This window comes from Lutjanus erythropterus, chromosome 9 (genome assembly GCF_056507025.1).
Source record: "Lutjanus erythropterus isolate fLutEry1 chromosome 9, fLutEry1.hap2, whole genome shotgun sequence".
Classification (NCBI taxonomy): domain Eukaryota; kingdom Metazoa; phylum Chordata; class Actinopteri; order Lutjaniformes; family Lutjanidae; genus Lutjanus; species Lutjanus erythropterus.
This window is the reverse complement of record NC_139325.1, coordinates 22,583,305-22,610,500: the sequence shown is the minus strand read 5'-3', so window position 1 is coordinate 22,610,500 and position 27,196 is coordinate 22,583,305. Positions and strand designations below refer to the sequence as shown.

General features: G+C 41.1%; 1 protein-coding gene across 1 annotated transcript; it reads left to right on the top strand.

Annotated features, from left to right (window-relative positions):
* The first annotated feature begins 500 nt into the window (after window positions 1-500).
* Window positions 501-26,749, top strand: prkcg (protein kinase C, gamma). Its single transcript, XM_084726632.1, has 17 exons — window positions 501-2,484; window positions 3,480-3,726; window positions 9,950-9,981; window positions 10,096-10,178; window positions 11,153-11,264; window positions 12,185-12,313; window positions 12,427-12,583; window positions 12,957-13,158; window positions 14,767-14,964; window positions 17,968-18,141; window positions 18,448-18,539; window positions 18,989-19,051; window positions 19,219-19,357; window positions 21,309-21,389; window positions 21,580-21,687; window positions 23,667-23,807; window positions 25,677-26,749. Exons 2-17 carry the CDS (start codon window positions 3,485-3,487, stop codon window positions 25,836-25,838), a joined length of 2,115 nt encoding a protein of 704 aa, XP_084582758.1. The 5' UTR covers window positions 501-2,484; window positions 3,480-3,484; the 3' UTR covers window positions 25,839-26,749.
* Window positions 26,750-27,196: the final 447 nt, after the last annotated feature.

The following is a 27,196-nucleotide window of genomic DNA, read 5'->3' as shown; positions in this document are numbered from 1 at the left end:
GGGTGCTTACAAGAACCTACCCAGCAGGTTCCACCAAAAACCTTTTTATATTCCAAGAGTTTCTTTTAGAGCCCACCACGAGGTTTTACAAGAACCCTTTTATATTAGGGCACAAAGAACCCTTGACAAATAAGGATTTAATATTCCTTGAAGAACGCTTTCTTCCAAAAAGGGGTCTTTGGATGAGAATTGTTCTTAATGGAACCTTTAGTCTTACAAAAAACCCCTGAAGAACATTTTATTAAAAAAAAAGGGTCTTTTACTACAACTCATTCATTTAATACAACTTTGCACTTCTACTCCACTATGTCTCAGAGGTAAATATTGTACTTTTTACTTCATCACATCTGGTAGTGAAGATATGAATGCAGGACTTTTACTTGTAGTGGAGTATTTGTACTGAAAGGAAGAAGAAACAGAAAAAATACATAATATATTTATTATACTAAATCATAATATAACGGTGATATGTCATCATAGTCATGAAATACAATTTTTTTCTGATGCTACAGCCTTGGTGTCCTCCTTTAAAATTTCCATTCCAGGCCAGAGCAACAGTTTTTGTATGTTCGAATGCCAAATGTTTACCACATGAGTTAGTGTCTGTTTATGAGTCACAGGGAATCCTTAAAAATATTCTAGAGGAGTAGCTGTTTATACGGTTAAACTGAGCAATATGTTAATGGAGTCTGGCAGTCACTCCAACTGCAGAGTGTGTATTTTCAGAGCAGTGGGCTTTTGATTTCAGGATAACGGGCTTAGTGTTACATCGATAGACAATTGACAGTTAAGATAAGCTTACAGAGTTGGACTCGTCATCACTTGTTTTTGTCCAGAAATAATGTTGTACTTGTGCTCATGTAGCTTCTGTCCCTGCGGCTGAGCTTCGAGTTTGGGGAGGAGGAGGCAGGGGGAAACAACTGGCTTCGACCATAGACGCTATATTAAATACGGATTCCACCTATTTAGTATGCTGCTTTAAGTAAAAGATCTGAGTAGTTTTTCTACTATTGCTTTTGTTTCCCCCTGTTTGCCTGGCTCTGTCCGAGTGTAAAGTAAGAAAATCAGCCTACTGGCAGCCCCAAAAGTCCACACTTTTAATTAACATGTTATAGTAGTCCAAGTCTCTGCTGGTTGCCTGGCAACTGGTCCCAGTTAAATAGTCTGGCACGTAACCTCCTGAAAAAACAGCAAACTGTTGTCTTTACACTTTGATTTTTGTACTAATTAAACAAACAAGATATAGCGTGATCTCAGAGCTTTAAAGGTGCGGGTTGGTGTTTTTTGTCAGCTGTCCTTCTGTTTCCCTCTCGGCAAGAAAGCGAATAAGTGTAATAAATGTCGAACTATTCCTATAAGACTTGGATTGTGTCAATACGATGTCCCTCTAAGTGATAAAACAAGTAGTGTGCCTGTGCGTGCCTGCATGCGTGTGTGCCCTTGACGGTATGCAGGCAATCGATGGACAAACAGCCCCTCTCCTCTCACTTGGAGACTACCCTACCCATCAGGCTTAGCTGACCTGGTTTCGGAGCACAGTGGAGCAGTGTTATCATGCCACCACTTGCTCTGATCTCTGAATAAATTGCAAATGCAGTGAACATACTGTACTCTTAACTGCGCTGTTGCAGAAAAGATTAACACAGTTGTGTTTTTCACTTTCAGGCCTGTTGATCCCTCAGTCATCTGGATCTGCTGCACAACTTTGCCACTTTTAATACTTTATTTCCACTTTTAGGTACACTTAATGAACCATTTGTTGGACTCTGAAGCTTTCTGCTCTTTTCTTCCAGACTGGATACTCTCTCTCACTTCTCTTCCTTTTCTCCTTTCCGTCTGGCGCTGGAGGAAGTGAGGGACAGTTGGCTTGTCCATACTGTACTGGTGGTGGCAAAATGGCAGCTTCTTTCTTCTCCGTCCTCCTTCCTCTACCTCCCCTCACCCTCTCCTGAGAGAAGTAACCCAGATTTCAAAATGAATCTCAGCCTGTTCCCCTCAATCTCTCTCTCTCACACTCTCTTTCTCTCTTCCTCTCTCTCTCTTTCTCTCTCTCCATCTCTCGTCCTCTTCTTAGTAAAAAGAGAATCAATCTTGGAAAGAGAATACCACCTCTCTATCTCGTCCTCCTCCTCACCCTGCCTCTGGGTTAACGGATATATACCACTTCACTCCTCTATCTTTGGTTCCTAGAAAGCTTGAATCTCTCCAAACGTTTGTTGCTTTCTCTTTTTGTTGTAATTGCTTTTTCTCTTTTTTTCTACTTTTTTTGGGCTGATTCATTTCTACTTTCCACAGCACTGCTTCTCTTGGTCTTTTCTTCCCGTCCTTTTCTCTTTTTTTGAGGTGACCAGCTACAGGTGTGACACCTTAGCCTTTCTTTTGAAGTGAGCCAAACGAAGAGAAGAGAACAGAAAGGAGGAGAGGAAGAGAAGAAAGCTGTCCTTTAGTCAAACCTTTTCTCCCAAAAAATCACCACAAATTCAGGTATTGTGTCCATATTATCTTCACCGTACACATTTTTCTTCATATTTGACTAATTTCTAAGCCATTTTTCTCACATTCTCCTCTTTCGATCCTTTTGATTGATTTCCTCCTGCTTCTTTGCTGAGACACCATCATTTCATCACATTTTCGGTTTTTGCTATGGGCTTATTTATTTATTCATTAAATCTCTGTTGGTGTTTCATTTATCATTTAGTAGCGTGCAACTCTTGCACCACAATCTCTCCTCTCCTGCTAATATTTGCCGTTTTGCACTTTTTCCAGCTCATCTCAGTCCCTATAGACGTATCCATATTATTCTGGTTCAAACTTTTGCTTCAGAAATGGGACTAATTGCTAATAAGGGCAGGCAGGAAGTCAAGAGAGGATACAAGCTCTAATATTGGAGCAGGTGGTGGGGGTGTTGTTGACATGGCAACAGGAGGTAGAGTTGACATGACGACCAGGGGGGTGGGGTTGGGGGGGGTATTCGTAGCTGCAAGGCAGATGGAGATATAAGGGGTACAGCGAGAGGGAGATGTAGGTAGAATGGACGGGTGGTATGTGGGACACACAGTGAGGCACACTAATCGTTTAGCGTCTCCGAGTCTCTTAAGAGAGTTCTGTCTCTGTGTGTGAATTAACCTCCCTGTCTCCCTTGCTACACCTCTCTTTTCTCCTTCTCATACCTGTCGCTCTCCCTTCATCTTCTTCACTTCCGGTCTGTTCTCGATCTTTCTCTCCACCACGTCACTCCTCCACCGCTCCCTACCCTACATCCCATGAGCCATTAATACAACTCCTGTCTCAACCATGACCCATTACACTTTCCATCCCTCCCCCTCCTCCTCCTCTTCCTGCTCCTCCTCCATGTCCTTGCTGCCTCCCCTTCCTCCTCCCGCTCTCATGTTCAAGGTCTTTTGGCTGCACAACTCTATACTGACACTCATCATCCATTCCCCCATCTCTTTTTCTCTTCGTCCTGCTGTTTCCTCCAGGCATCATGTCGACCCCGGTGTCCCCTTCCCCCTCCCTCTCCCCACTGACGCTGGCCTCCCCTACATCGGCAACCTCCCCGGGTGCCTCCCCACTGCCCTCGCCCCTTGCCCCTCCACCCAGGGTGCCTGTGTTCCAGAGGAAGGGAGCGCTCAAACACAAGAGGATTGTGGAGGTGAAAGACCATCAGTTCACGGCCCGGTTCTTCAAACAGCCCACCTTCTGCAGCCACTGCACCGACTTCATCTGGTAAAACACACACATTAACACACACATGCAGCTGCACATTCACACAGAAACCAACCTGGCAGTTCAGAAGCCGCCTCCTCAGACAGCCCACTACTCCATCTGACTCTGACTTTCTTTGCACTTTTTCTGTCTTTCACCAGATCCAGCTGCCTGCTGGAGAAGCAGCCTACACTGACCTGTTCACATAACCTCACCTCCACACTGCAGCCCACACAATACAGGAGTTACTTTAGGAATTTCATGCTCACACACATGCATACACACAATTAGCACACAGGGATTTATTTTAGTAAGAATGCTTGCCCACAGAGTTACACTATATGCAAACATTCACAAATCCACACAGGCAGCAGCGATGTAGGAGGAATTATTCATATCTTAAAGGAGTGCTCTAGAAATTCACTATGTCACCTCCAGTGGTGGACTCAAGTTTTCTGAGAGGCAGAGAGATGGTGAACAATATAAAAAGAGCAGCATGCCTTCATAACAAGTGATGGAGCACACAGCCTACTGACACTCAACGCAAATACAGCAGTGAATTACAGGCCACAGGTGGTCCAGATCTGGTAGCCACATATGGTCCATGACCAGTGTTGGACCAAAGTTACTCAGGAGGTGGAATTACTTATAACTTCTTCAAAAAGTAATTATATTACTTCACTTATTACTTGGTATCAAAAGTAATTAATAATTACATTACTTGTCGTATATTACTTTTGTACCTTGTTGGTGGCCTTGTTATGCTCCAAAGTTAAACTTCTGATCCAGTGAACTGTTGACACCCAGTGTCCAGATGTTGGCTGTGGTGGTAACAAAAGTTGACCTCTCTGAGTGTCGCCTTCAAATTAGGTTCCATCACCACATATTCTCTCTTAAAGTAGCAAATTCAAGTGATGACAATACTTGGAACACCTGTGGAAAGTATTCCTCTCTCCTTTACCCTCTATCCTTTGTTTAGTTTTTTGGCTAACAGCTGATGTGACCTGCCCTGACATGCTGCATGTCCATGATAGCCCACTGGCCTGTAGGCTATCGTAAGATAACCTGCAGGTACAAAAGTAACCCAGTAATTCAGAATTGGTTTAAACAGTAACTGTAATATAATTATTGCCTTTGAAATAGTAACCCCTTACTGTATGACCACAGCTGGCTCTGTGCAGCACTGTTATTTTTTGGCAACAAGTGTTCATTTCCTCATTTAACAATTTGAATACACATGCACTTCTGACATGGTTGAGGAGAGAGGATGAGAGAGGGGGAGTGGAGGAAGGAGGTGAAGGGAGATGAGAAAAGGGGAAGGAAGTTGGCTACCAGATCTGGACCACTTGTGGCCAGTAATTCATTGGTGTATTTGGGCTGAGTGTACGTGGGCTGTGTGTCGCCTGTCGCTGGGCCAGACCAATTTTTCTGTGTGGTTAGCTGTATGTGGCGAGGGAACCACCACCAAAAGTCATGATGCGTTTATGGTGGAACTGTTCCAATAAGTAGTTTAAATCAAAATAGTTTTATTATCTGATTTGAAGTACAACTACTACTACCGTTCTGTAATAAAAAACAAAAAGGGAGCTATTTATAGACAGGTAAAGGTCAACTAATTGTCTAGCATGTAGGGCAGCATATATGGTACTGCACTGCATTTTCTTCTCTGGAAAGGCACCCTTCAGAGCACTTCATCATGTTTTATCTACTATAGGGGCACCCGAGAGGGTAATTTTACTGCATTTTTTAAACATGAGGGCCCTGCATCCACCAGTGGTCACTTCCATAAAGCCGAGGGAGTCACAAGAGATAGATTAAAACAAGAATGGTCAAAACTGGTGAAGATATCCTGACTTTTAGTCAGTAGTTTTGGCTAAGCTCCCAAAAATGCTGGATCCTGCATTCCCATAATGCAGCTCAGTAGTAACTTTCATTAGGTCCTGCCATCAGTGGGGTTATTTTTCAGACTTTGGAAAGCTCCTCCAGAGCCAGCAAAGGCATTATGGAACCATTTTTACAGGCTGAGTTATACTCCTTGTAAACTGAACTTCATGTTCACACCTACAGCAGTTTATAACTTTTATATTGTTCTACCTCTTACAACTTTGGACAGTTTTGCAACATTTGTGCAGAAATAAATGTTCAGACTTACAGCAGCTACTTATAGCTTTAATAGTCTTTAAACCTGGCACTGTCTCAAAATGTTTTTTTTGCACTATCTGGTAATTTTTTCCACAATGTTGCACTGTTGTTGCGCTGCATTGTTCATGTGCTTCTTCAGGTTCAGTGTGTGACTCAGACATGGGAAACCCACTGGGAGCAATCAGACATCTTACATGGTTGCAACTAAATGCGCTTCTGTGGTCCTGTGTAGTCTATATATGTTTATGTCGTCGGGTGAGGTTTGTGTAATCTCAGTTTGTAGTTCTAAATAGCACATTTGTCCTGGAGGAAGATTGTTTCATCTCACTGGATGGTATATGGTAGAAATGTCAAATAAAGACAGTCTACAGTTTATGTGTGAAATCAGTGGAGTAATACAGCAACACAAAAAAAGGCTTCATCAGCAAGTATTAGTCCTCACTACTGTAAAAATGCAGCTTTTAGTATAGTATAAACAGTAAATATGGACTAATTCGAAAATGCAATATGTTTTACAGTTTGGTGAGTTTAAGTGTAAGCAGAGTTTACTGTAACTCTTAGGTGTTCGTCCAGGTGACGAAAGGCAAAAAGGAAAGTTAGAAAAACACAGAACTACTGCAAAGCTGAAAACTGGGCTATTTTTCTTGCTCGTGAGAAGTTGATGTTTTGTAGAAACACGGTTTTCACAAGACAGGGATGATAAGTGGAAGAAATATTATATTTATTAAATATTAGTGGGGAGGCAGTGAAAGAAAAGAAAAGAGGAGAAAAGAAAAGAAAAGAAAAGTCCAATAACCGTGCCTCAGAAATGTACTGAAGTACAGTAGCCAATATATTTAGTTAATGTAGACCTCTGACGTGCAGGCACATGGGTGTTCATGTAAATATATCTTCCACACAGACAACCATGCAATGAACTTATTCTTTCTGTGGTAGTGTGTGTGTGTGAGTGGTTTTGAGACTGTGTGTGTCTGGACATATGGTGGGGTGTATGTCGGATGCAGGGCGGTGAATGTGCCAGCAGCCTCTGGGTAGCTTTCAGGACATTTCTCCAACTGGCTGCTGTCTTGGCCACGGTAGCAGCACTTAGCTCAGGGTGAAAACTCTTTTCCTTCATACGGGATGTCAACCTGGGTGGTGAAGTTCCTGAGGGGATTGGTAGATTAATTAAAGAAAAGATTGAGTGCTCATTTTGAAATGTAAATATCTTGTTTATTAAGTCAGGCTCTAAGAGGGAGTGGGTTGTACCTTGTATGACTCCTGTAATTATCAAGGAAATGAAAAGAGTGACATTGATATCACAGCTGTTCTTAAGGGCCATAAGCTAAAGGTTAAAGGGACACTATGCTGAATTTTCATTAAAAGACGATGTAAAACAAATCCCTCTAAATCATCATTTATGACCCATTAGAAGTGTGTGGTGGTATCTATATCAGTGGAGACTCTGCCCTCAGCCTGTATTTTCTTATTTTCTTATGTTTCTTGGCTTCATCCTGTTTGGCAGTGGTGTGTAGCCCCCAGCCAATACAGCTTTTGAGGTCAGGACTGTACAAAAAAATGTGTCAACTAACGGTTACATCGTTTTCTCTGCTTCTCTTCTCTGCTCTCTGTCTGTGAGAGCTGCAGAGGGAGATAACACACACACAGGCAGAGCAGACTGAGGATCGCTTTGGCTAGGCATTGTGTAGATGTGTGACTGTGTTTAGTCAGGCCTCGTGTCCATATAGTGTTTTTTCTGAGTGCCAGCATCTTTTGTCAATTGTTCCTAATGAGAAGAGAGCATCTTTGGCAGCATGTGGCTGCCTAAAAGAAAGGTGCTGTGCCCAGGGCTTTCTCCAAAAGCATCGCTTTTTTTTGTGTGGCTGCTCTGGATGCTTCAAGTTGAAAATCTCTGAACTTTTCAAACCTCATACTCATTCTGAAAAACTGCCAAACACGTAGATGCTAGCTAATAAAAAACAACGGGGTGATGCTAAACTACTCAATAATGGCGGTTACGGGAATTTTCAAGATATTGTTGTCATAGAAACAAAACCCATGTGCAGCATTTTTTTTAACTGCACAGATGTTTCATCCCAGTGCTCCACAGATCCCTGCCAGCACCTTTCAGCCACGAGGCCTTGTGCTTTAGAACATGACCGCTATGAAACAATCAAAAAATAACATTTCATTACTCTGATTTACTGTTATGTTCTTGCTAACGCCGCTCTCCCTCTTAATTCACTCACTGCCTCTTTCCTTCTCTCTGGTCCATTGAGCTGGGGAGGAGGGGCCAATTTTGAATGGTGTGTATACTAACAATCCTGTATATTTTACCTTTAAAATCACTGAAGACCACCCAATGTTTTACCTCAGACTGATCAGATTTGACAGGCCCTTTTCACAGCTGTCTTTTCGACTTGTCATACCAAAACATGTCACATATAACATTACTGATAGCTCTGTTCTTTTGAAGTGTCACAGTAAGCTGTGACACTGTATGTGACAGTGACTCAGCATGAACAACACTGGCACCCTAAAACTGAAGCAGCTAAGTGGAATTCAGCCATCATTAAATTTAATTTTAATTCGTTTGCAGTCGATACTTTATAGTCCAGAATGTTTTTGAGTATTCTGGTCAGTTTTATAGCGGTTTTCTGATGTTTTTTCATGGCACCCTAATGGCATGCGTTGGAGAGGTGTTTGAATGCCTCATTAAATTTAAAATGCAGTGAATTCCCTGTGATATCTAGCCAACAAGCAGCAATGGTGTTGCTTCTCTCCAGATCCATACCTGGATCTCTAATGCTCTCTGCTGGTCAAACAGCAGAACTGGCCTCATACACTCATCAGTGCTGCAAACAGAGACTTCTGCTGAATGCTGATCAAGGATCAGATTACCCTCCGCAACCCCATCTTTAATTATTACCAAGCCAGATGGTGAACTGATTTGAGATCAGTGATTATGGTCAGTTTCCTATGAACCCCTGGGCCTCTCCAGTGTGATTGTGGAGGAGTGCTCGGCAGCATCTTGTTGTTTCTAAACCTCCTAATCAAAACTTGATTCACAGCAGGCAAGCCGCTGAGTGGACTCTTTACTCAATCAATGGCTTTAATTATTCAATTAAAGCTCTAAGGAGACGCTGGAAACTCGCCAGCACCGCAGTTCTGAAAACAGGAGGATTGTGTTTTTGTGTGTGTGTGTGTGTGTGTGTGTGTGTGTGTGTGTGTGTGTGTGTGTGTGTGACAATAATTGACACTGCTCTACTTGACCTGGTCAGCAGTGTGGCTCAGAAAGGAAACTTCAAACTTCACACATTGACTGGTTTGCACCAACAGGGATTAATTTTTGAACCCAATTAAATCATAGTTAAACTCCAGTTTAAAATGTGATCTAGTGTTAACTTTAAACGTACACTTGAGGAGGTTTAACTCTTAAAATGACTCCCCTTTTGAGTTGGATTGAGAAAACAATAGCAAACAATTTAACACATTTTTAACCTTTTTCGCTAGTCAGCAAACAATGTAACACTTTTTAAAAAAAACTTTTTAGATAACTATCAAACAATCTAATTTGAGAAAAAAAAGCAACTTTTTTTTGACTCTTTAGTTATCTAGAAAAACAATGTAATGTTTTGTCAAGGAGGTCCCAGCAGCACTTGAATTTATTTTGTATTTATTTATTTAGCTGTTAGTTTAAGCAAACATCTCCGTGTTAAAACCTGTTTACATCAATAAACTTGGATTTACTCAACTCACGTTAGTTTTTAATTGTGCACCAGGGCTCTGCTTGATTTGAAATCTGGATTTACTTACTTTAAACCTTTTTTTGCCTTACCATGATTAGATTAAATTAATCTTTGGTTGTGCAACTCAGTCATAATGACTTTGTTTATCAGGATGGTAGCCTCTAACACAGCTAGTGGTGATGAGATAGATTTTGTTCTTAACTTGTGCCTGCATGTCATTTGGTCTTAATACAGGAGAGAATAATGAAACGGTCCTATCTCTGTCTTGGTGGCATTATCTGTCTTCTTCTGGCTAAAAGAAGGAAAATATTCACCATAAACAGGAGAAGAGGTAATTGTATTTTGGTCTTAATCCGTGTGTTTTTTTCACTCAGGGGCATCGGCAAACAGGGCTTCCAATGTCAAGGTAAAGATAAACCCTGTGTTATTGCTTTTTTCCGCAGTATTTAATCTTCTCAGATGATTTTGTCACTGTGACTGATTCATTTTTGAGGACATTTTATCTCTAACTTCCTTCTAGTTTGCAGTTTTGTGGTCCACAAAAGATGTCATGAGTTTGTGACCTTCACTTGTCCTGGCTCTGTGACGGGCCCCAAACCAGATGTGAGCAGCTTTTCCTCCTCCTACAATCTTGTTTTCCATTTTAGTCAAGATGTACTCCGTCATCATCACATCATCATGTTTAGCCATCCGCTCATAACACGGGTGCATGACTCATCCATCAATCCATACATCCTTCGTGTTGCGCAGCCTTGTCCCATCCATGACGTGTGCGCTCATGTCGTGTCATCCGACAAGGCCTCAGAGATGCAGCGAGTTGGAGATAGAGAGTGGGGGGGGGGGGATACAGGTGGAAGGTGGGAGGGACTGATAAGAGGCAGAATTAGAGGGGGGAGAGAGCAACAGACTGCTCAGTCTTCCTCTCTGTGGCATTTTGAGGATTTCAAGGAGATTTGTCTTCACGTTTTTCTTTTTTTTTTTTTTCTGCCAGCCAAATAAACTGCCTCAGAAATGAGGTCAAGGGGAACATGTGCGTGTTTGAGTGAAAAGGGATCAGAGAGTGAAAGGAAGACACACGGATAGGAGAAAAAGGAGGTGTTTTTTAAATAGCGACTCAGAGGGACTATGCAGGGAAAACAGTTTGGTAGAGGGAGAAGGTGGTGCGTGGAGAGCGGTGGTGGTGGTGGGGTCTGATGAGCTGAAGAGAGATAAAAATGATTCATCCCTCTCTGCACAGTACACACACACACACACACACACACACTCTCACACACAGCCTTGCCTAGATGCACTCTCATTTATATGTCCTCTCCCAGTGGAGAAATCTAATTGGCTTGTCCATGAATACCCCACTCAACATCTTTCCACTAATCATACTCTGCATGCATGTGTGTGAATGTGTGTGTGCTTGCAGTTTATTCCATGGTCACTGTGTGTGTGTGTGTGTGTGTGTGTGTGTGTGTGTGTGCATGTGTGTGTGTGTGTGTGTGTGTGTGTGTGTGTGTGTGTGTGTCTGTGTGTGTGTGTGTGTGTATGTGAGAGAGTTCTTAATGCAGATTGTCTCTGTTGTATTTCAGGACCTGAAGAGTCGACACATGTTTAAGATCCAGACTTACTCCAGTCCCACTTTCTGTGACCACTGTGGCTCGTTGTTGTACGGCCTCATACACCAGGGCATGAAATGCAGCTGTGAGTGTCACCACATACATATAAGAGTGTAATAATCTTTGTACTTGTGTTAATCATGTTGTGGTGAAAGAAATCAGTTCACTCAGGCACATCAGCAGGACTCACCTCGCAGCAGGGGAGCGAAAGCTGGTTCTGATGAAATTAGCCTCCAAAATTTAGAGTTGACAAGGTTAAATTTATGGTTTGGGTATTTTGGGGAATACGCTTATTTACTTGCTTGCCGGGAGACAGATGAGGAGATTTGATACCAGAGGAAACTCCAGGAAATGACTATGCCTGGCTAAGAATTAGTGTTTTGTTGATTTTGTTGTTGTTGATGTCTTGAACCTTGGATATTGTGGTTATGTGCTATGCACCTTAACCACTGGGCCACCAGGGTGCCAGTGTTCTTTTGTACCATGGTAAGAATAGTCTCATGGCAAATATTCATCTATTTACAGTGGGATCCATAGGAGGTCGAGGTGGATGAATGGGTTAAACACAGCACTCTCCTCTGGGAGAGTGAGGTTTGATTCTTGACCTGGGAGACGGGTGGTGTGAAACTAGAAGTTGGTGTTGAATTTTAATTTTTAGCTTTGTTGATTCATTGTTCATTTTTTTTTCTAAATTACTATCATCAGTTTTTGGTCTCAATTTGATTAGTTTTAGGCACCAAAACTACTTGTTTAGGTTTAGGAAAAGATCATGGTTTGTCATGATTGTCCATGTAGGTGTAAATAGTCATATTGGCCCTGGGTGCAGATAGCATAATTGGTTACTGACACCTGGGTGCTAATTGCATCTGCCCTTTTCATTTCTGAATTTTTATCTTTCATGATCTAATTACTAATTTTGGCTCTTGCATGTTTGTTCATACTCGCAAAATACATGCTTCACATTTCATATTTACTACTTGTGTGTGTGTGTCTTTGTGCTGTGAGCTTGTGACATGAACGTCCATCGACGGTGTGAGACCAGTGTCCCCCACCTCTGTGGCCAAGACCATACGGAGAAGAGAGGGAGGATCCACCTGACCATCAGAGGAGAGTCAGAGGATGTCTTTGTCACAGGTGTGAGGGCTCGCTGGATTATGGGAAGAGTAGTTTTAAAACAAAAAGTAGTATTAGATGTGTAATGAAGGATTTATCTGTCTGTACTTTCTATTATTCTACTTTCTCTGCAGTGCGGGAGGCTCGTAACCTAATGCCCATGGATCCGAACGGCCTGTCAGACCCGTATGTTAAACTGAAATTGATTCCAGACCCCAAGAGCCACAGCAAACAGAAGACCAAGACCATCCGCTCAACACTCAATCCCGTCTGGAATGAGAGCTTCACCTTGTGAGTCCTTGTGAACTTTAATCCAAGGTTGAGAAAGATGTGCTTTAGGTAAAACAAAACGTCTTGGAAATTGGAATTACTGAGGCTTAAAAAGGACCCTGAAAGTCAAAGAAGAGATGATAAATTATATCATTGATGGTCCCTGAATTTATGCATCATCAACAGTATTAATATTTCACATATTTATTACTTTTATGTTTGCATTTTTCTTATATTCATTTGAATTGAGATGTGAGTATATTGCCTCAGAAACCTGGAAAATGTCAGGAAGGAAAACAACAATATCCTTCTGTGTCTTTGTGGCTTGTTGTGTTGCTTACACAGCGAGCTAACTCTCTGTGGTGACTTTGAGTTTTTGTGTTCGTCTCTCCAGCTCAGTGCGCGGTCACCAGTGGGACAGGCGGCTGTCTGTAGAGGTGTGGGACTGGGACCGCACATCCAGAAACGACTTCATGGGAGCGCTGTCATTCGGAGTGAGTGAGATCTTCAGGCGTCCGATCAGCGGCTGGTTCAAACTGCTGGCCCAAGATGAGGGAGAGTACTACAACATCCCCGTGCCAGACCCAGACCTGCAGGTAGGCAGCTGGTACAAACCAAAGAAGCCATCAGCTGGTCCTAATGGTGAACAAAAAGCACCAGTGCAGATATTTATATTGGTTTCACTTTACAACAAGACTACCCCTATAAATTATTTGTAAATGGTTTATACTTAACTTATTAATGAGGTCAGTACTTCATAAACCATTGATAAACAATTATAAACTAAAATTGCACAATTTTTATACATAGATTTGTGTTCATGTGGGCAAGATCCAGTTACTGCTTACTACTAACTCATCTTACTAATGAGTTCACATGTATAACTGGCAAAAGGAGCCGTAATGTAAAATGTAAAACAGTGCATGCTGAGAATGTCAAGGTAAATATTATTGCCAAAGCCTTAGTGTATAAATCTGCTATTGATATGTTAATGTGATATACTAATGAATTTTTCTGACTATTAAGATATGCCGACAGTGGCTTAATGCTAGTAACTTGTGAACAAATATCTGATGAAGCTGACTGGGTAATGATCTGAGCAGTGCAGATAAATGTGGGCTCACTATTTGGCAAGCAACAGGTCACTGTTGCCCTTTTTAGCTAATGTGATGTAACAGTTTATTAGAGGGGTTGGATGAGATACTTATCCATAATCCATAGTACATGTTTGGTGTTGGAAGCTAAGCAATGTACTGCTGTGGACAGGGTCAGCAGAAAAAGGAATTTTAGCCACTTAAATGAAGGCCCACCTAAAAGAAAAAAACAAAAAACAAGCATGTTGCCATTGTAAAAGCCAAATATTGCTTTCACCAAAGCCACCAGAGACCTTTGGCAAAAACAGGAAGGAAAAAGGCAGCAGTAGACCAGAAACTCCTGTGTTCTACAAGGTGAAGATGTTGATTTTATCAGTGGAGTCTGGTTAGTTTGTGGAGAGTGAATTTGGCTTATACAGCTACAGTACATATTAAAATGGAGCATATATTTCAACTGATATTGATTTTCTTTCACGTTGGCTTACACTGATACTCCTGCTGCTTCTCCAAACTGGGAGTGTCTCATCTACTGTAGTTAAAACACTGACTATCTCATACAAACAACCCTTTAAAAATTGGAGCTATCCCTTTAATAACCTAATTATAAACCATTATGATTACAAACCTAAGTGATTTATAAGGGTAGTCTAATTGTAAAGTGCTGCCTTTATACCTGTATTCACCCAAGTGGAGCATCCCTTTATTTTTTACTATGCTAATGACCATTTGTCCTAAGGCCTTGGCATAGCCTTTATCAGCTTATAATTACCTACATGTAATAAACAACAGCTGCTGCTGCTCACACTGGGTCAGGATCCTGAACTGTTCCTCGCCTTACAATTCTATCTGAGCAAGGAAAAAAAAAAAACAGAGAAGATTTATGCCCGGTGTTGTAGCTAAATAATTAGATAATAAATTATATAGAGTCACCTCCCCTCCCTGTTACACTTCATCTCCACCAGGGTGCAGGATTGTTCTGCCTGACTACAATCTAAAACTAGGGGCAGGAAGGAGTTTGGTTTGTCTGGTTGTGTGTGTTTGCGTTTGTGTGTGTGCTGGACTTCATCCAACCATTCATCTTTCAATCCTCCTCCCACTACGATTCTCCAGGAGCCTCAGCCAGAAGGCACGACACCATCTATGCCTCAAGCAGTGCCCATCCCGCTGTCTGAAGGGTTCCCCACGGTCCTGTCCCCGACCCCTGTCCCAACCTGTCCTCCCGTCCACACCCCAGGCCCTGCCAAACTCCGAGTGGGCATCCATGACTTCAACTTCCTCATGGTGCTGGGCAAAGGCAGCTTTGGCAAGGTAAACACAGCCGCGAGAGCAAAATGTCATCTTTTCTGCACACAATCAGCACCTCTGATCCAACAGCTGTAAGCGATATCAAAGAGGCCATTCATGCTTAAAAACAACTGAGATTATTCCTGGATTTAAATGATTTCTTCTATTGATGGACTTGACCTTCAAGTGGCATTTCATACAGCCACTCCTGGGCACAGCAAGGCAGAAAAATCCTCTTTCTTTCTTACGAACATGCTCATTGTCTCTCCTACTACTGCCAAATGATTCATTTAACCCTTAGCTTCTTCTTCTTTAGTGTTGTCAGCAGTCGTGAGCTCAGGCTGGCTGGCTTCCTACATGCCACACAGGCGGGCAGACAATCCTCCTGGAGGTGTTCATTTCAAGGGAGCCTCTGCTCTTCATTTTCTCTTTAATTCCCCAGTAGATGAGGCATAATGAAGAGAATGAGAGTTTTGAGTCCTTCATCCTCCTCTGAAATCCCCTTGTGCTGTTTCATAACTGTCAGAGGAGAGTCTACAGAGGACAGGAGAAATAGACTCGACTTACGTAAGATGTGAGAAGAAGAAGAAAAAAAAAGCGACCCAAGAAAGGAGAGACAGACCCCGGGGCTGCTGAGTGAGGGGAAGTGAGAAAGAGACAGACAGAGATAGAGAGAAAGAAAGAGGGAAGGATTATTGTGCTGCAGAAAGTGACAAAATGACCAAAAGAAAATGGGATAACAAGAGTGGAAGAACTACAGTGCATGTGACTGTTTTAGAGAGATTTGTAAAATTGTGAGGGAGGATGAGTCCAATTTTGGTTGCACTTTATTTTACAGCGCACTCATAAGATGTAACAAGCTGTGCTTTGTATCAAATTAGACAAAACAAATAGAAATATGTTCTTTATTAGACCCTCATTAGACTTTATTAGAGTAATTAGGGACACATTACAACAGAACTGTACTGTGATCTCAAGTGAACTTGCACACACCTTTCAGACTAGCCAAGACTGATGCCTGCTTCTTTGATTAAATCACATTAGCTGCCTGCAATATAACAGTAAGTCTGTGCAGTCAACTAAATACAAAATATTCCTCTACGTTTATAATTTTGGTAATTATTTTAGAGATCTGGTTCACATATTGCTTTTAAATGGGGGAGATGAACATATGTGATTTCACAGTTTACAGTACAGTTCTGTTATAATGTGGAAGGATCTAATAAACACTGTCTAATAAAGACAATAGTATTTCTAGTTTTTGTCTAATTCAATACAAAGTCCAGCTTGTTATGTCTTATTAGTGTACTGTGAAATAAAAAGCGACTTCCACTTTTATGTGAGTTAGTTTGAGAAAACGGGGAAGAGCAGGAGACAAGATCACAGAGGACGGCAGGATTTCTCTGCGTGACTGGCAGTTCATCAATAGCACACACACACTGAGTACACACACGCAGCCTTCTCCACAACCACCTTTGTGTAGTCACATTGATTTCTGAAAAATGAAACCGTGTAATTTTCTGTACTATTCACCACTTATTTGAAAGTAAAATGAGCTCCTTCGTCCCCACCGGCCAGCGACCATTACAGCCCAGCAGCGCTGCAGGTTGGACAGACAATTTTAAGCAACGTTGGTGTCAGCACTTTCCTGGTGCTTTTGACCATATCTTTTCCATGAACCGCAGTGAAACCCAGGTCATGCAGCTCTCGTTATTGAAAATTACTGCATCATTAGAGCAACCCGCTAGCAGCCAATCTTACAGAAATGCAAGAATAGCTGCTGAATGTGCTTTTAATGTCTGATAAAACAGAACTTTTTTCATTTATGTCATGAAAGTGTCTTGAAATCTGCAGGCGTAGGGCAGCTTTAATTAAACATGGCTTCGGTTATTTTATCATGTCAGGGTTAATGTACGCAATAAAGAACTGTTTTCATTATCTGTCCATATAATGTGTTAACTTTTCTTTGTTCTCTTGCACTATCTTGCTCTCTCAACACTGTATGCATTTTTCAATACTTTGCACTTGGTATGACACTTAAAGGTATAGTTCAAAATTTTTTAGCATGGGGCTGCATGAGGTAATGATCCATAGTCAGTGTATTACTTACAGTAGATGGTGATCAGGAAGCCCCCGGTAAAGTGAAACAGCAGAACCAGTTGAAGAAGCTAAGCAAGGTACTGTTTTGGACAGGGTCAGCAGCAAAACATATTTTTGCCACCTAAAAAAAATCAACATCAGCTTAAGTGTGCGCTGTATTTCTAATATTTCACCACTTTACCTCATGGCATACACTTAAGATGATATAGATTTTTTTAATTGGCAAAAATACATTTTACTGTTGAGCCTGTCCACATCAGTTCATTGCTTAGCTTCCTACAAAAGTGCTCCTGCTACCAGTTCTGCTGCTTCTCCAAACTGGGAACCAACACCTACTGTGGGTAACACACTGGACAATGGATAAGTATCTCATATAAGCTCATTTTAAATAATCTGAATTATCCCCTTAATTTCATGCATAAAGTCACCAAAAATATTGCAAATGTGTCCAAAAGTGCATAATTTTATGACAACAGCAGAACTAGTTTTCTCCCAACTAGAGCACTTTGTCACTGATAACACAATGACCTAAAAAATGTTCAGTACTAGCAGCAGTACAGTATATGCTTAATTATATCTACAGTTAGAAATGAAGCTGGAGCGAGAGGTGAATTTAAGAATTTTACACATATTTTGTGTCAAAGAAATGAAAAATGTATCATTGTTTTGATGCACAAACTGTTATCCATTAACTGTGTGAGGAATTAAAAAAAAAAAGTACATTTGCAATTTAAATTTTTAAATTTTTTTTAGCAGTTGTACTCATCAATCTGTTATTTTCTTCATGCCTGACAGCTGGTGTAATGTTGTCTGTTTATTTATGCATTCCAGCAGTTTAAAGACATGCAACAGCTCCTTTAAAATTCTTGGCGTTTTCACACTTACAGTATCTTTCCCTCCTCTGTGTGTGTGTGTGTGTGCACACAGGTGCTGCTGGCAGAGGAGCGAGGCAGCGAGCGTCTGTTCGCAGTGAAAGTGTTGAAGAAAGACGTTCTCTTCCAGGACGAGGACACAGAGAGCGCCCTGGTGGAGAGGAGGGTTCTGGCGCTTTCCTCTCGCCCTCACTTCCTCACATCACTCTACTGCGCTTTCCAGACTGAGGTGTGTGTGGATCTCTGCCTGTGTGTGTGTGTGTGTGTGTGTGTGTAGAAGGTGTACTGGGTCCTAATGAACCACATAACTTTCATTAAATTGTCCATAAACCCGCCTGACATTTTGGCTACGCGGTCCTCCCAGGAGTTGTTTCAGTCCAGGTTGAGAATTTCGATTAATAAATTAAATAATTAGCTTGCTTTCTTTAACAAGGTCTTTGGTCCTGGAGGAGAGGTTTTAACAGATTGCTTTTTAATTTGGACAAGAGGCGATTATGTATGGAGAGTGTGTATATGAGTGTGTGTGTTTCCGCAGGACCGTCTGTATTATGTGATGGAATACGTCAACGGAGGAGACCTGATGTTCCACATTCAGATTGTTGGCAAGTTCAAAGAGCCTCATGCAGCGTATGTAGTCAAAAATCTCCTTTCTTTTACCTTTAATCAGAGCTCTCATCTGCTGCGTCTCATTCCCTTTCTTTCATCCTCTGTTCCTTTACATGCACACTCATCTCTTAGCTTTGTTCATTATACCTGGTGACTCATAAAAAGTCATCAACTCAAGTACCGGCCCTCGTCTCTTTCCCCCATGTTTCTCCTCCCACTAATCTCATCTTTTCATCTACATTTTCCCTCCCCCTGGCTGTTCATCTAATCAATAATCTTTGATCAATCATCTAAAACTAATTCTTACCCTGTTGCTCATTTCCAGCTCTCTTTCTTCATCTTCTTGCCTTTCATCTACTTGGTTACCCTCCCTTTCATCACCCTCTCCATTCTCTCGCTCCTCGCTGAAAACCTTGGCCAATTTTCTGAAAGATAAAGCAGCCCCCTCCTGTTCTTCTCTTTTGCTCCAGGTTTTATGCAGCAGAGATAGCAGTTGGCCTCTTCTTCCTCCACAGCAAAGGCATCATCTACAGGTAGAGAAGTGGGCTGCTCCTCAAACATGGCCTGGTTTGGTGCTGTCACAGCTCTGCAGTGCAGCGCACAGACAGATTTATCATGTCTTTTGTAGCTAATGACTGTTATAAAGATGTTATCTATCAAAATGATTCATACCCGTGTGATCAATCTCCGCCTCTCTTAGGGATCTAAAGCTGGATAATGTGCTGCTTGACAGCGAGGGCCACATAAAGATAGCTGACTTCGGAATGTGCAGGGAGGGCATGTTCGAGGGCGACACTACACGCACCTTCTGCGGCACCCCCGACTACATCGCTCCTGAGGTACATCGACCCCCTGCTCTCCCTTCATGGTCCAGACTAACTCCTGAACTTCCCTCGTTTGTTCTTCAGATCCCTCATTTCCCCTCGTCTCACCCCTGTCTTCCCCTCTTCATTTGCTTGACCTGTTTTGCAGCACTGTGAGACGGCAAACTGCTCCACTGCAGCTCCTCTCAGCTCCGCTGTCCTCTCTGACCTTGTCAGCATTTTTGAATAATTAACTTCACATGATTCAATTAGCCGCGGTGTGTGTCTGTGCTATGAGAACGTGGCGTAGAAATCGCGATTGTCCTTCAGAGACCTTGTATTACCAGTTTTGCCTTTCTCTTACAGTGCATGACAAGTGTAAAATTACATTGTAATATGTGTCGTGTACCACTCAACCCATCAGCCAAATCTTTTGGGTGTGAATTCTTAACTGCATGCTGAAGGACCTCTGTGATTCAGAATAAAAAATTAATTAAAAACAACTTTTTTCATGCCTTCATGCTGGCGACAGCCGTGGCCAGATGTTTTCAAGTCATCCTACTTTTGTGAATGAGATATCTCAAGAATGGCTTGAGAGAATTTCTTCAAACCTCGAAAAAATGTCCACATGAACTGATTAGATTTTGGTAGTCAAATGTCAAAGGTTACTCCATCCCTCTCTCATAAAGACAACATCTCAGGAATGCTTGGAGTGAATTTCTCCCAATTTGGTACCAATGTCCTCTTGGACTCAAGGATGAACTGCTTGGATTTGTTGGTCAAAGGTCAAAGGTCACTGTGCCCCCACAAAACATGTTTTTGGCCATAACACAAAAATCATATGCTAAGCGTGACATAATTTCACACAAACACTGCTGGTTACATGTTAGTTACATGTAAATAAATTACAAAATAAAATAATAAAATGTAATCTGTTACAGGTCCTAAGAAAAAAAGTATGTAATTAATTAACAGTTACTAATCAAAATATTGGAGAGGACACCCAGATATTCTTTCTGGCTTGCCTGGTGGACATCTGCACTCTACTGAGCGCATTATTCTAATTGAAATGTTTCTCAACTACAACTGAATGTCAAGTATATTCGAAAAGAAAAGTTTGTTTTGAATCATTACAAAAGTAACCTCAATTTGCCTGTTCAGTTTCAGTCGACTTAAAATTATAAGGTAGCGTGCACACTTACTTTTATTAAAGTTAAAACAAATAGTTTATTTTTACAGTGTAGCTCAGCAGAGAGTAACACAAACCACTGAAAAGGATTTCATCGATGATGATACAAATTTCAGCTTGAAAACAGCTGAGGCTTGGCATTGTTGTGAAATGCAAAATATCGTTATATATAACTATGTGCTATTGTGTAATGCTGTGTATGTTACAAATTATTTGGAAAATGTGCATGTATGTTTCTGTCCCAAGTCATCATAAACAAGTTAAATATAGAGAAAGAGTGAAGGTGATGTCAGCTTGTTTGGACCTGTAGTAGACAGACAGAGAGACAGAGAAAGAGAAGATGCGACTGTTGTGCACGTCTTTGATATTGTAAACCTTGCTACGGGACCCCTGGGTATTGACTCTCTTATGTAAACACCCATTGATTCTCCTGCATCTGCCATTTTGGAAGAGATACAATATATTTCCCCAGGGGCTGGGAATTGTTCCCTCGTGCCCCCACCCCCTGCGCATACACACTGGGGAAACAAACAAACACACAAATCCAAAGTCATGTGCTGCTTATTTCTGAGCTCATTCATACATTTACCCTCCCTAATGCCATATTTTCCCTTTTCCTCTGTCTGTCTCTGTGCTTTTCACTCTGGCTGTCTCTGATACTGCAGCTGCATATCATCCGAGCAGCTGACTGATACAACCGTGCTTTTTCTCACTCTGCCTGTCTTCTTCTTACTTCCTTATCTCTGCACTGCCATTCTTCCCCTTTATCTCCTCTCCTTTTCTCTCCATCCTTTTCAGATTGTGGCATATCAGCCCTATGATAAAGCTGTAGACTGGTGGTCCTATGGAGTACTGCTCTATGAAATGCTGGCAGGACAGGTAACACTCAGCTTAATCCTAACAATAGACCCATGTGCACAGACACTTAAGCCTCCAGTACTTGTCATTTGTAATCACTTCAAAAGACTTTCAAAGGAACTTAATTTCAATATATTTGCTTTCAATTTGCTCTCAGGGCCTTGTGGTTACTCTCTTTATTGTTTCCTCTCTCTGTATCTTTTCCTTCCAGCCACCATTTGATGGTATTGACGAGGAGGAGCTGTTTCAGTCCATCATGGAGCAAACCGTCTCATACCCGAAGAGTCTCTCTCGTGAAGCTGTCGCTATCTGCAAGGGAGTAAGTCACCCTTCAATTTTCTTCGTACTCGTATAACACACAGACAAGATAAATGCAAATCAGAAAAATGAAAGAAATTACACGTTATTACATTTCTAAAATATATTTAAATAATATTCCAAAGTTCAACAAAACTTAATCATGCACATTTTTTTGTCAATCTATGGGGATACAACTCCCATTTCAGTCAGACAACTCACTGTGAAAATGTTTTTTTTACAGCAACAGAACAAAGTTAGCTCGCCGTCTATGCTCCAACCTGATCACTCCCTGTAGATATGTTTACGATTAGCAAATATCTGAAACCTCACACCAGAGCTGGTAGGTGGATGCTGAGGTGATGGGGCACAGGCAGCAGTAGCATTGACAGCCAGAGGGAGAGATGGAAAGTTTTTGCAGTTTGAATAGACCGCCAGATTTGGAGGGTGTTTATAGCAGTGCAGCTCAAGTTGATTGCCTGACTGCTGGGGATGTTACATTTGCTAGGCCTGTTTTTGCTTTTTTGATGAAAGTTGTAAACTATATGAAGATTGATACCACTCTCTTATCTGTCTTTTGATTATGATGCTAAAGTCAGGAACCATTTGTGCAGCTTAGCATAAACACTGGGAAAAAATGGAAACAGCTAGCCTGGCACTTTCTGAAGGTAACAATATCCAACTTCCAGCACCTCTAAGGCTCATAAATTAACATGTTATATCTTGTTTATTTGAATGCCACTTCTATTTCTTGGCCCAGCACAGTGGCTTCATGAAGTGTTGCTGTTGCCAAGAAATACCTCCTTAAAGCCAGAAATATTCATTTTTACACTTTGGTCTATTCATTTGTTTTATTTGCATACCTTTTTTGTTATCCTTTGGACAGACCCAGGCTAGCCAGATCCCTCTGTTTCCAGTCTTTATGCTAAAGCTAAACTAACAAGATGTTGGCATAGACAGTATAATAATTAGTGGACAGAGTCTCTTAAATTCATTTTGAAGCCCAAAGTCTGGTCTCTCTGGCCATCACCATCTTGGCAGTGCCTGACTCCTGATCCAAAAAATGGGCAAAGAGGTGAAGTAAGAGTGGAAGTGAGGCAGCTGATTGAAGCATCTATCTAGTGGCTAACCATACCTGACAGTGCTCACCTGTCACTCAAGGCAGACACGCCCTTAATTATGCATAACTGGATCCAGCCTCAAGTAGCCATTTGAGGGACTGCAGTTTTTGGCACTTCCATGTTGGCTTAATTTTTTTAGGGTTTGCTGCTTGTAATGGACCCAGCAGCCATTAGCTTAGCTTAGCATAAAGACTGGAAACAGGGGGTCCAGGTAGCTTGACTCTATCCCAAAAAATCTGCCTTCCAGCAGATAAAACTCATTAATTAACATGTCATGTCTTGTTAATAAGTATTACTACTGCTTCTACTTTTTGGCCAGGCGCAGTGGCTTGGTGAGGTTTTGTTGGCAAGAAATACTTGCACACATTAAAACCACAAATAGTAACTTTTACAGTTTGTTTTTTGTATGGATTAAAGAACTTTACTTTAGAATAGAGCCAGGCTAGCTGTTTCCCTCTTTTTCATCTGTATGCAAAGCTATGCTAATGGCTGCTGGCTTAATAAACAGAAATGACAGGGTTGAAAATGGTATCAATCTTTTTGTACAACTTTCAGAAAGAAAGCAAACAAAAGTATTTCCTAAAAAGTCAAACAATACCTTCAACCCCAAAACTCATTGGTTTATGTTAGGCTAAGTTAACGGGTTGTTAGCTGTAGCTTCATAGTTAGCACTGAGACATGAGAGCAATATCGATCTTGTCATCTGACACTCAGCAAGAAAGCGAAGCTTATTTTCAAAAATGTCAAACTATTCCTTTAAAATGCATACATAATCAACATAAAAGCATATGTTGATCAGATCATTCACCTTCCCATGAAAACATTGTATTTTTCTTTTCTTTTTTCACCTTTTCCCTTCTTTTCTTCACTCTTACCCCAGCTCCTGACGAAGCACCCGGCCAAGCGTCTCGGTGGAGGAGAAGAAGCAGAGAGAGAGATCAGGGAACATCCATTCTTCCGCTGGATTGACTGGGACCGTCTGGAGAGACTGGAGATCCAGCCGCCCTTCAAACCCAGAACTGTCAGTTGAACAGATGGACTTCAGACTCTATAGACTTGTTGTCTTCTTTCTTTTCTTTCTTTCTTTCTTTCTTTGTTTCTTACTTACTTTCTTTCTTTCTTTCTTTTTTCTTTCTTATTCTCTTTCTTGCATGCCACCCTCCTCTCTACTCCCCCTCTCTTTCTCTCCCTCTCTCTCCGAGGACACTTTTAGGGAATTGAAGCTGTCACTTTCTTCCATCTGTCTCCTCTCTCTCAGACTCCCACGCTCTCCCTCATTTCCCTGCATGCTTCCTCTCATCCGTCCGCATCGTGTTGGCCATTTCATCCCCTCTTCTTCTTCTCACCGTCCCTCCCTCCCTCCCCCTTATTCCCCTCTCTTTTCTCTCTTTCATCACCTTCGCTGGTTCCCAGAGATGGGCTTTGGGCGCTCAGGAGCAGACAGTCCAGTCATAATAGAAGGGACCTTCTGACCTTGGGGTCCTTCCTACTCCTCCCATATGCAAATGCATGTCATCATTAGCGTGCCACATGCCAGTTTGCCGGCCCACTGGCCAATGCTGAGGTGTGCCTTGAGTGAGCTGACTATGCTCAGGGGTTAGAGGCCAGGCCCATTAGCCAAATGAGATTCATATCATCCAGGAGAAAGGCTGTCGTATGCCGTTAAAGGAGCAGGAAAAGAGACGTGAGCAGCTTTCCTCCAACAGTAGGTGTGGTAGAGAGCTCCTTAGAGAGAAAAGGTGGGTGTGGGTGAGAAAGAGAGATATGGAGGTGGTGTCTTTTTATAATCTGACTTTTATCATGTTGTGTCTTTTTTCAGCAGAATGATGATGGTGTGTAGGCTATTAAATCAGTGGTAGCACTTTATTTAAAAGTATGTGCATAAGACGGCCATTACATCATCATAACCATGTCATGACAGCTTTTCCTTCATTAAGGAGTCTCTATGAAAGTCTGTGACTTTTGTCATTAAGTGTCATTTGGTCAATTATGTAATTTTTTTAATTTAAAGCTGATATTATTTGAGATGTCTTTGTTATGACAACTTGACATTAATCAAGATAACATAACCTGTTAATGTCTTTGCGTTATGTCTGAACATTATGCTGTCAAATGTTGTTAGTTTTGACATGAGCGCATGAGAGCATGATAAGTGTGTCATGAATGAATTTTTTCCTTGACCTCAAGTAAAGTAGCACATTCTGGACTTGTCATGAAGATGTCATGAAGTTTTATTACACTGTCAAATGCTTTTGTAATAGTGTCATGAATAATTTCCTGGACAACACCAAAGCCCTCATCAAACCAGCCTTATAACATTTAACGACATCTCTGTGACAGCAAGACACGCCTCTGTGACACTGTAGTTGAAGTCCTCAAAAGTTTAAGTTTAATGTTTAGTTTTCATGACAAAGACATGTCAAGTTGGCTGGCTTGATTAATGTCAAGTTGTAATAACAGGGTTTTCATAACAAAGACGTTCTTGGCTTTATTAACGCCACGTTGTCATAATAAAGACAATGTCAGCTTGATTAACGCCAAGTTGTCATAACAAAGACATTGTTGTCTTGATTAACGTCAAGTTGTCATAACAAAGTCATTGTTGGTTTGATTAACGTCAAGTTGTCACAACAAAGACATTGTTGTCTTGATGAATGCAAGTTGCCATAATAAAAACACTTCAAACAATGTCTACTTTGCATTAAAAATGACAGAATTGACAAAATGACATGTAATCATAGTCACCAGTCATAAATAGACTCCTTCATGTCCTTAACAGGTGTCATGACATAGTTATGACAGTGTAACAACTGTCTTATGCACACCTAATCTTACCCAAGTATTGACCACAAATGTGTAAATATGAACATCTCGTCTTCTTTTTCATCAGGGTGGGAAGAAAGGTGAAAATTTCGACAAGTTCTTCACAGCAGCTCCATCAGCGCTCACTCCATCTGACCCGGAGATTCTAGCAGCTATAAACCAAGAAGACTTCCAGGGCTTCTCCTTCCTAAACCCAGACTATGCCCCCTCACCTCTCACCGCTGTTTGAAAATGGCTCCAACAACCCTTCCAAGTGAACCTAAACTACCTTGTTACCCCTCTAATAGTAGTTTTATAACAGAATTTGAACATGAGAACTAGCAGTATTAAAGACACCTCTCATAACCAAATTCTGACGTTTACATGAAAATGCCAAGACACCTTTATATTCATGCACTCTCTCTTATTTTATCTTGATAGTCACAGAATGTGTTGCAGCAGTGCAAACAGAGCCAGTATTTGATTGTAGATTTCCATCTTAGAGTTTTTTGTAAGATGTCCCTTAACTTGATATAAGAGTACGGTTAGTATGAACCTTATAAATGAATCTCTTCGCATGCAATGTTTTTAGAATGAAGTGCTTTGACACACCAGTTTTCTATAGCATAGATTATCCAAGAAAATGTACCTGTATAACTATACAACCAATTAACTTAAAACTTTTTTCCATTACTTTGACTATTCCTAAGTCCCGCCCCTTTTTGCTCTGTGCTACAGTAACAGCTGAGCAAGCTTGGTATCTGACGAACCCAAGAAATCTTTCTCCTGTTATGTGGGCCAACTTAGATGATGTACAAAGATCGATCGATTGAAAAGAAAACCAAATTTCAAAGACGGTAAAAGATGTCACTGGGAGACCTGTATAAGTGACATATAGTCCCATTTTAAGTTAAGCTAATGTTGGCAAAACAGTAGCTAATTAGCTAGGTAATCTCCATCAACTGTTACCTAGCTAGTTACAGATAATTTTAGCGAAATGCTAGCTAACTAGCTCGATATTGCACATCATTCATCAGCTAACTACATTGCCATCACGTTTTTCTAACATCAGCTAACTGGGCTCATCTATGTTGAAAAGTAAAACAAATTTTGAAGACGGTTAAAAGTGACAGTCGCATCTTAAGTTAGCCAATGTTAGCAAAACACTAGCTAAGTTGCTAGGTGACGATTGATGTCAAAGCTGTTAGATTTTGGAAAAATATCTTTTTGCGACCATTTTAACTGATGTTGTAATTTATACATAGTTATTCTCATTTTTATTGAAAAACATACTAATATCTTTATGGGTGGATTTCTGCGTGGATCTGTACCAAACAAAGACATTTTCTTAAGTGTAGAAAATGATGTGTAGGCCAGGACATCTCTACAGCACAACAATATTTAATTTAAGATAATATTTTGATGCACAGTTTGCTATAAACAAATATTAGACCTTATTGAAATAATATTTTGATTAATTGGCCCTAATTTATGTAGATGAGCTAGTTAGCTAGCATTTTGCTACCATTATCAATCAGACGTAAATAACTAGCTAATGATTGATGTTAGATGATGACTGATGATTGTCTAGCTAGTTAACTAGCGTTT

What these genes read in the sequence shown, in the direction of transcription:
- prkcg (XM_084726632.1), top strand. Translation starts at nt 3,485, where the DNA reads ATGTCGACCCCGGTGTCCCCTTCCCCCTCCCTCTCCCCACTGACGCTG. An exon ending in CACTGCACCGACTTCATCTG is followed by an intron (nt 3,727 to 9,949) that starts GTAAAACACACA and finishes TTTTTCACTCAG; the next exon opens with GGGCATCGGCAAACAGGGCT. An exon ending in AGCAAAGGCATCATCTACAG is followed by an intron (nt 19,052 to 19,218) that starts GTAGAGAAGTGG and finishes CGCCTCTCTTAG; the next exon opens with GGATCTAAAGCTGGATAATG.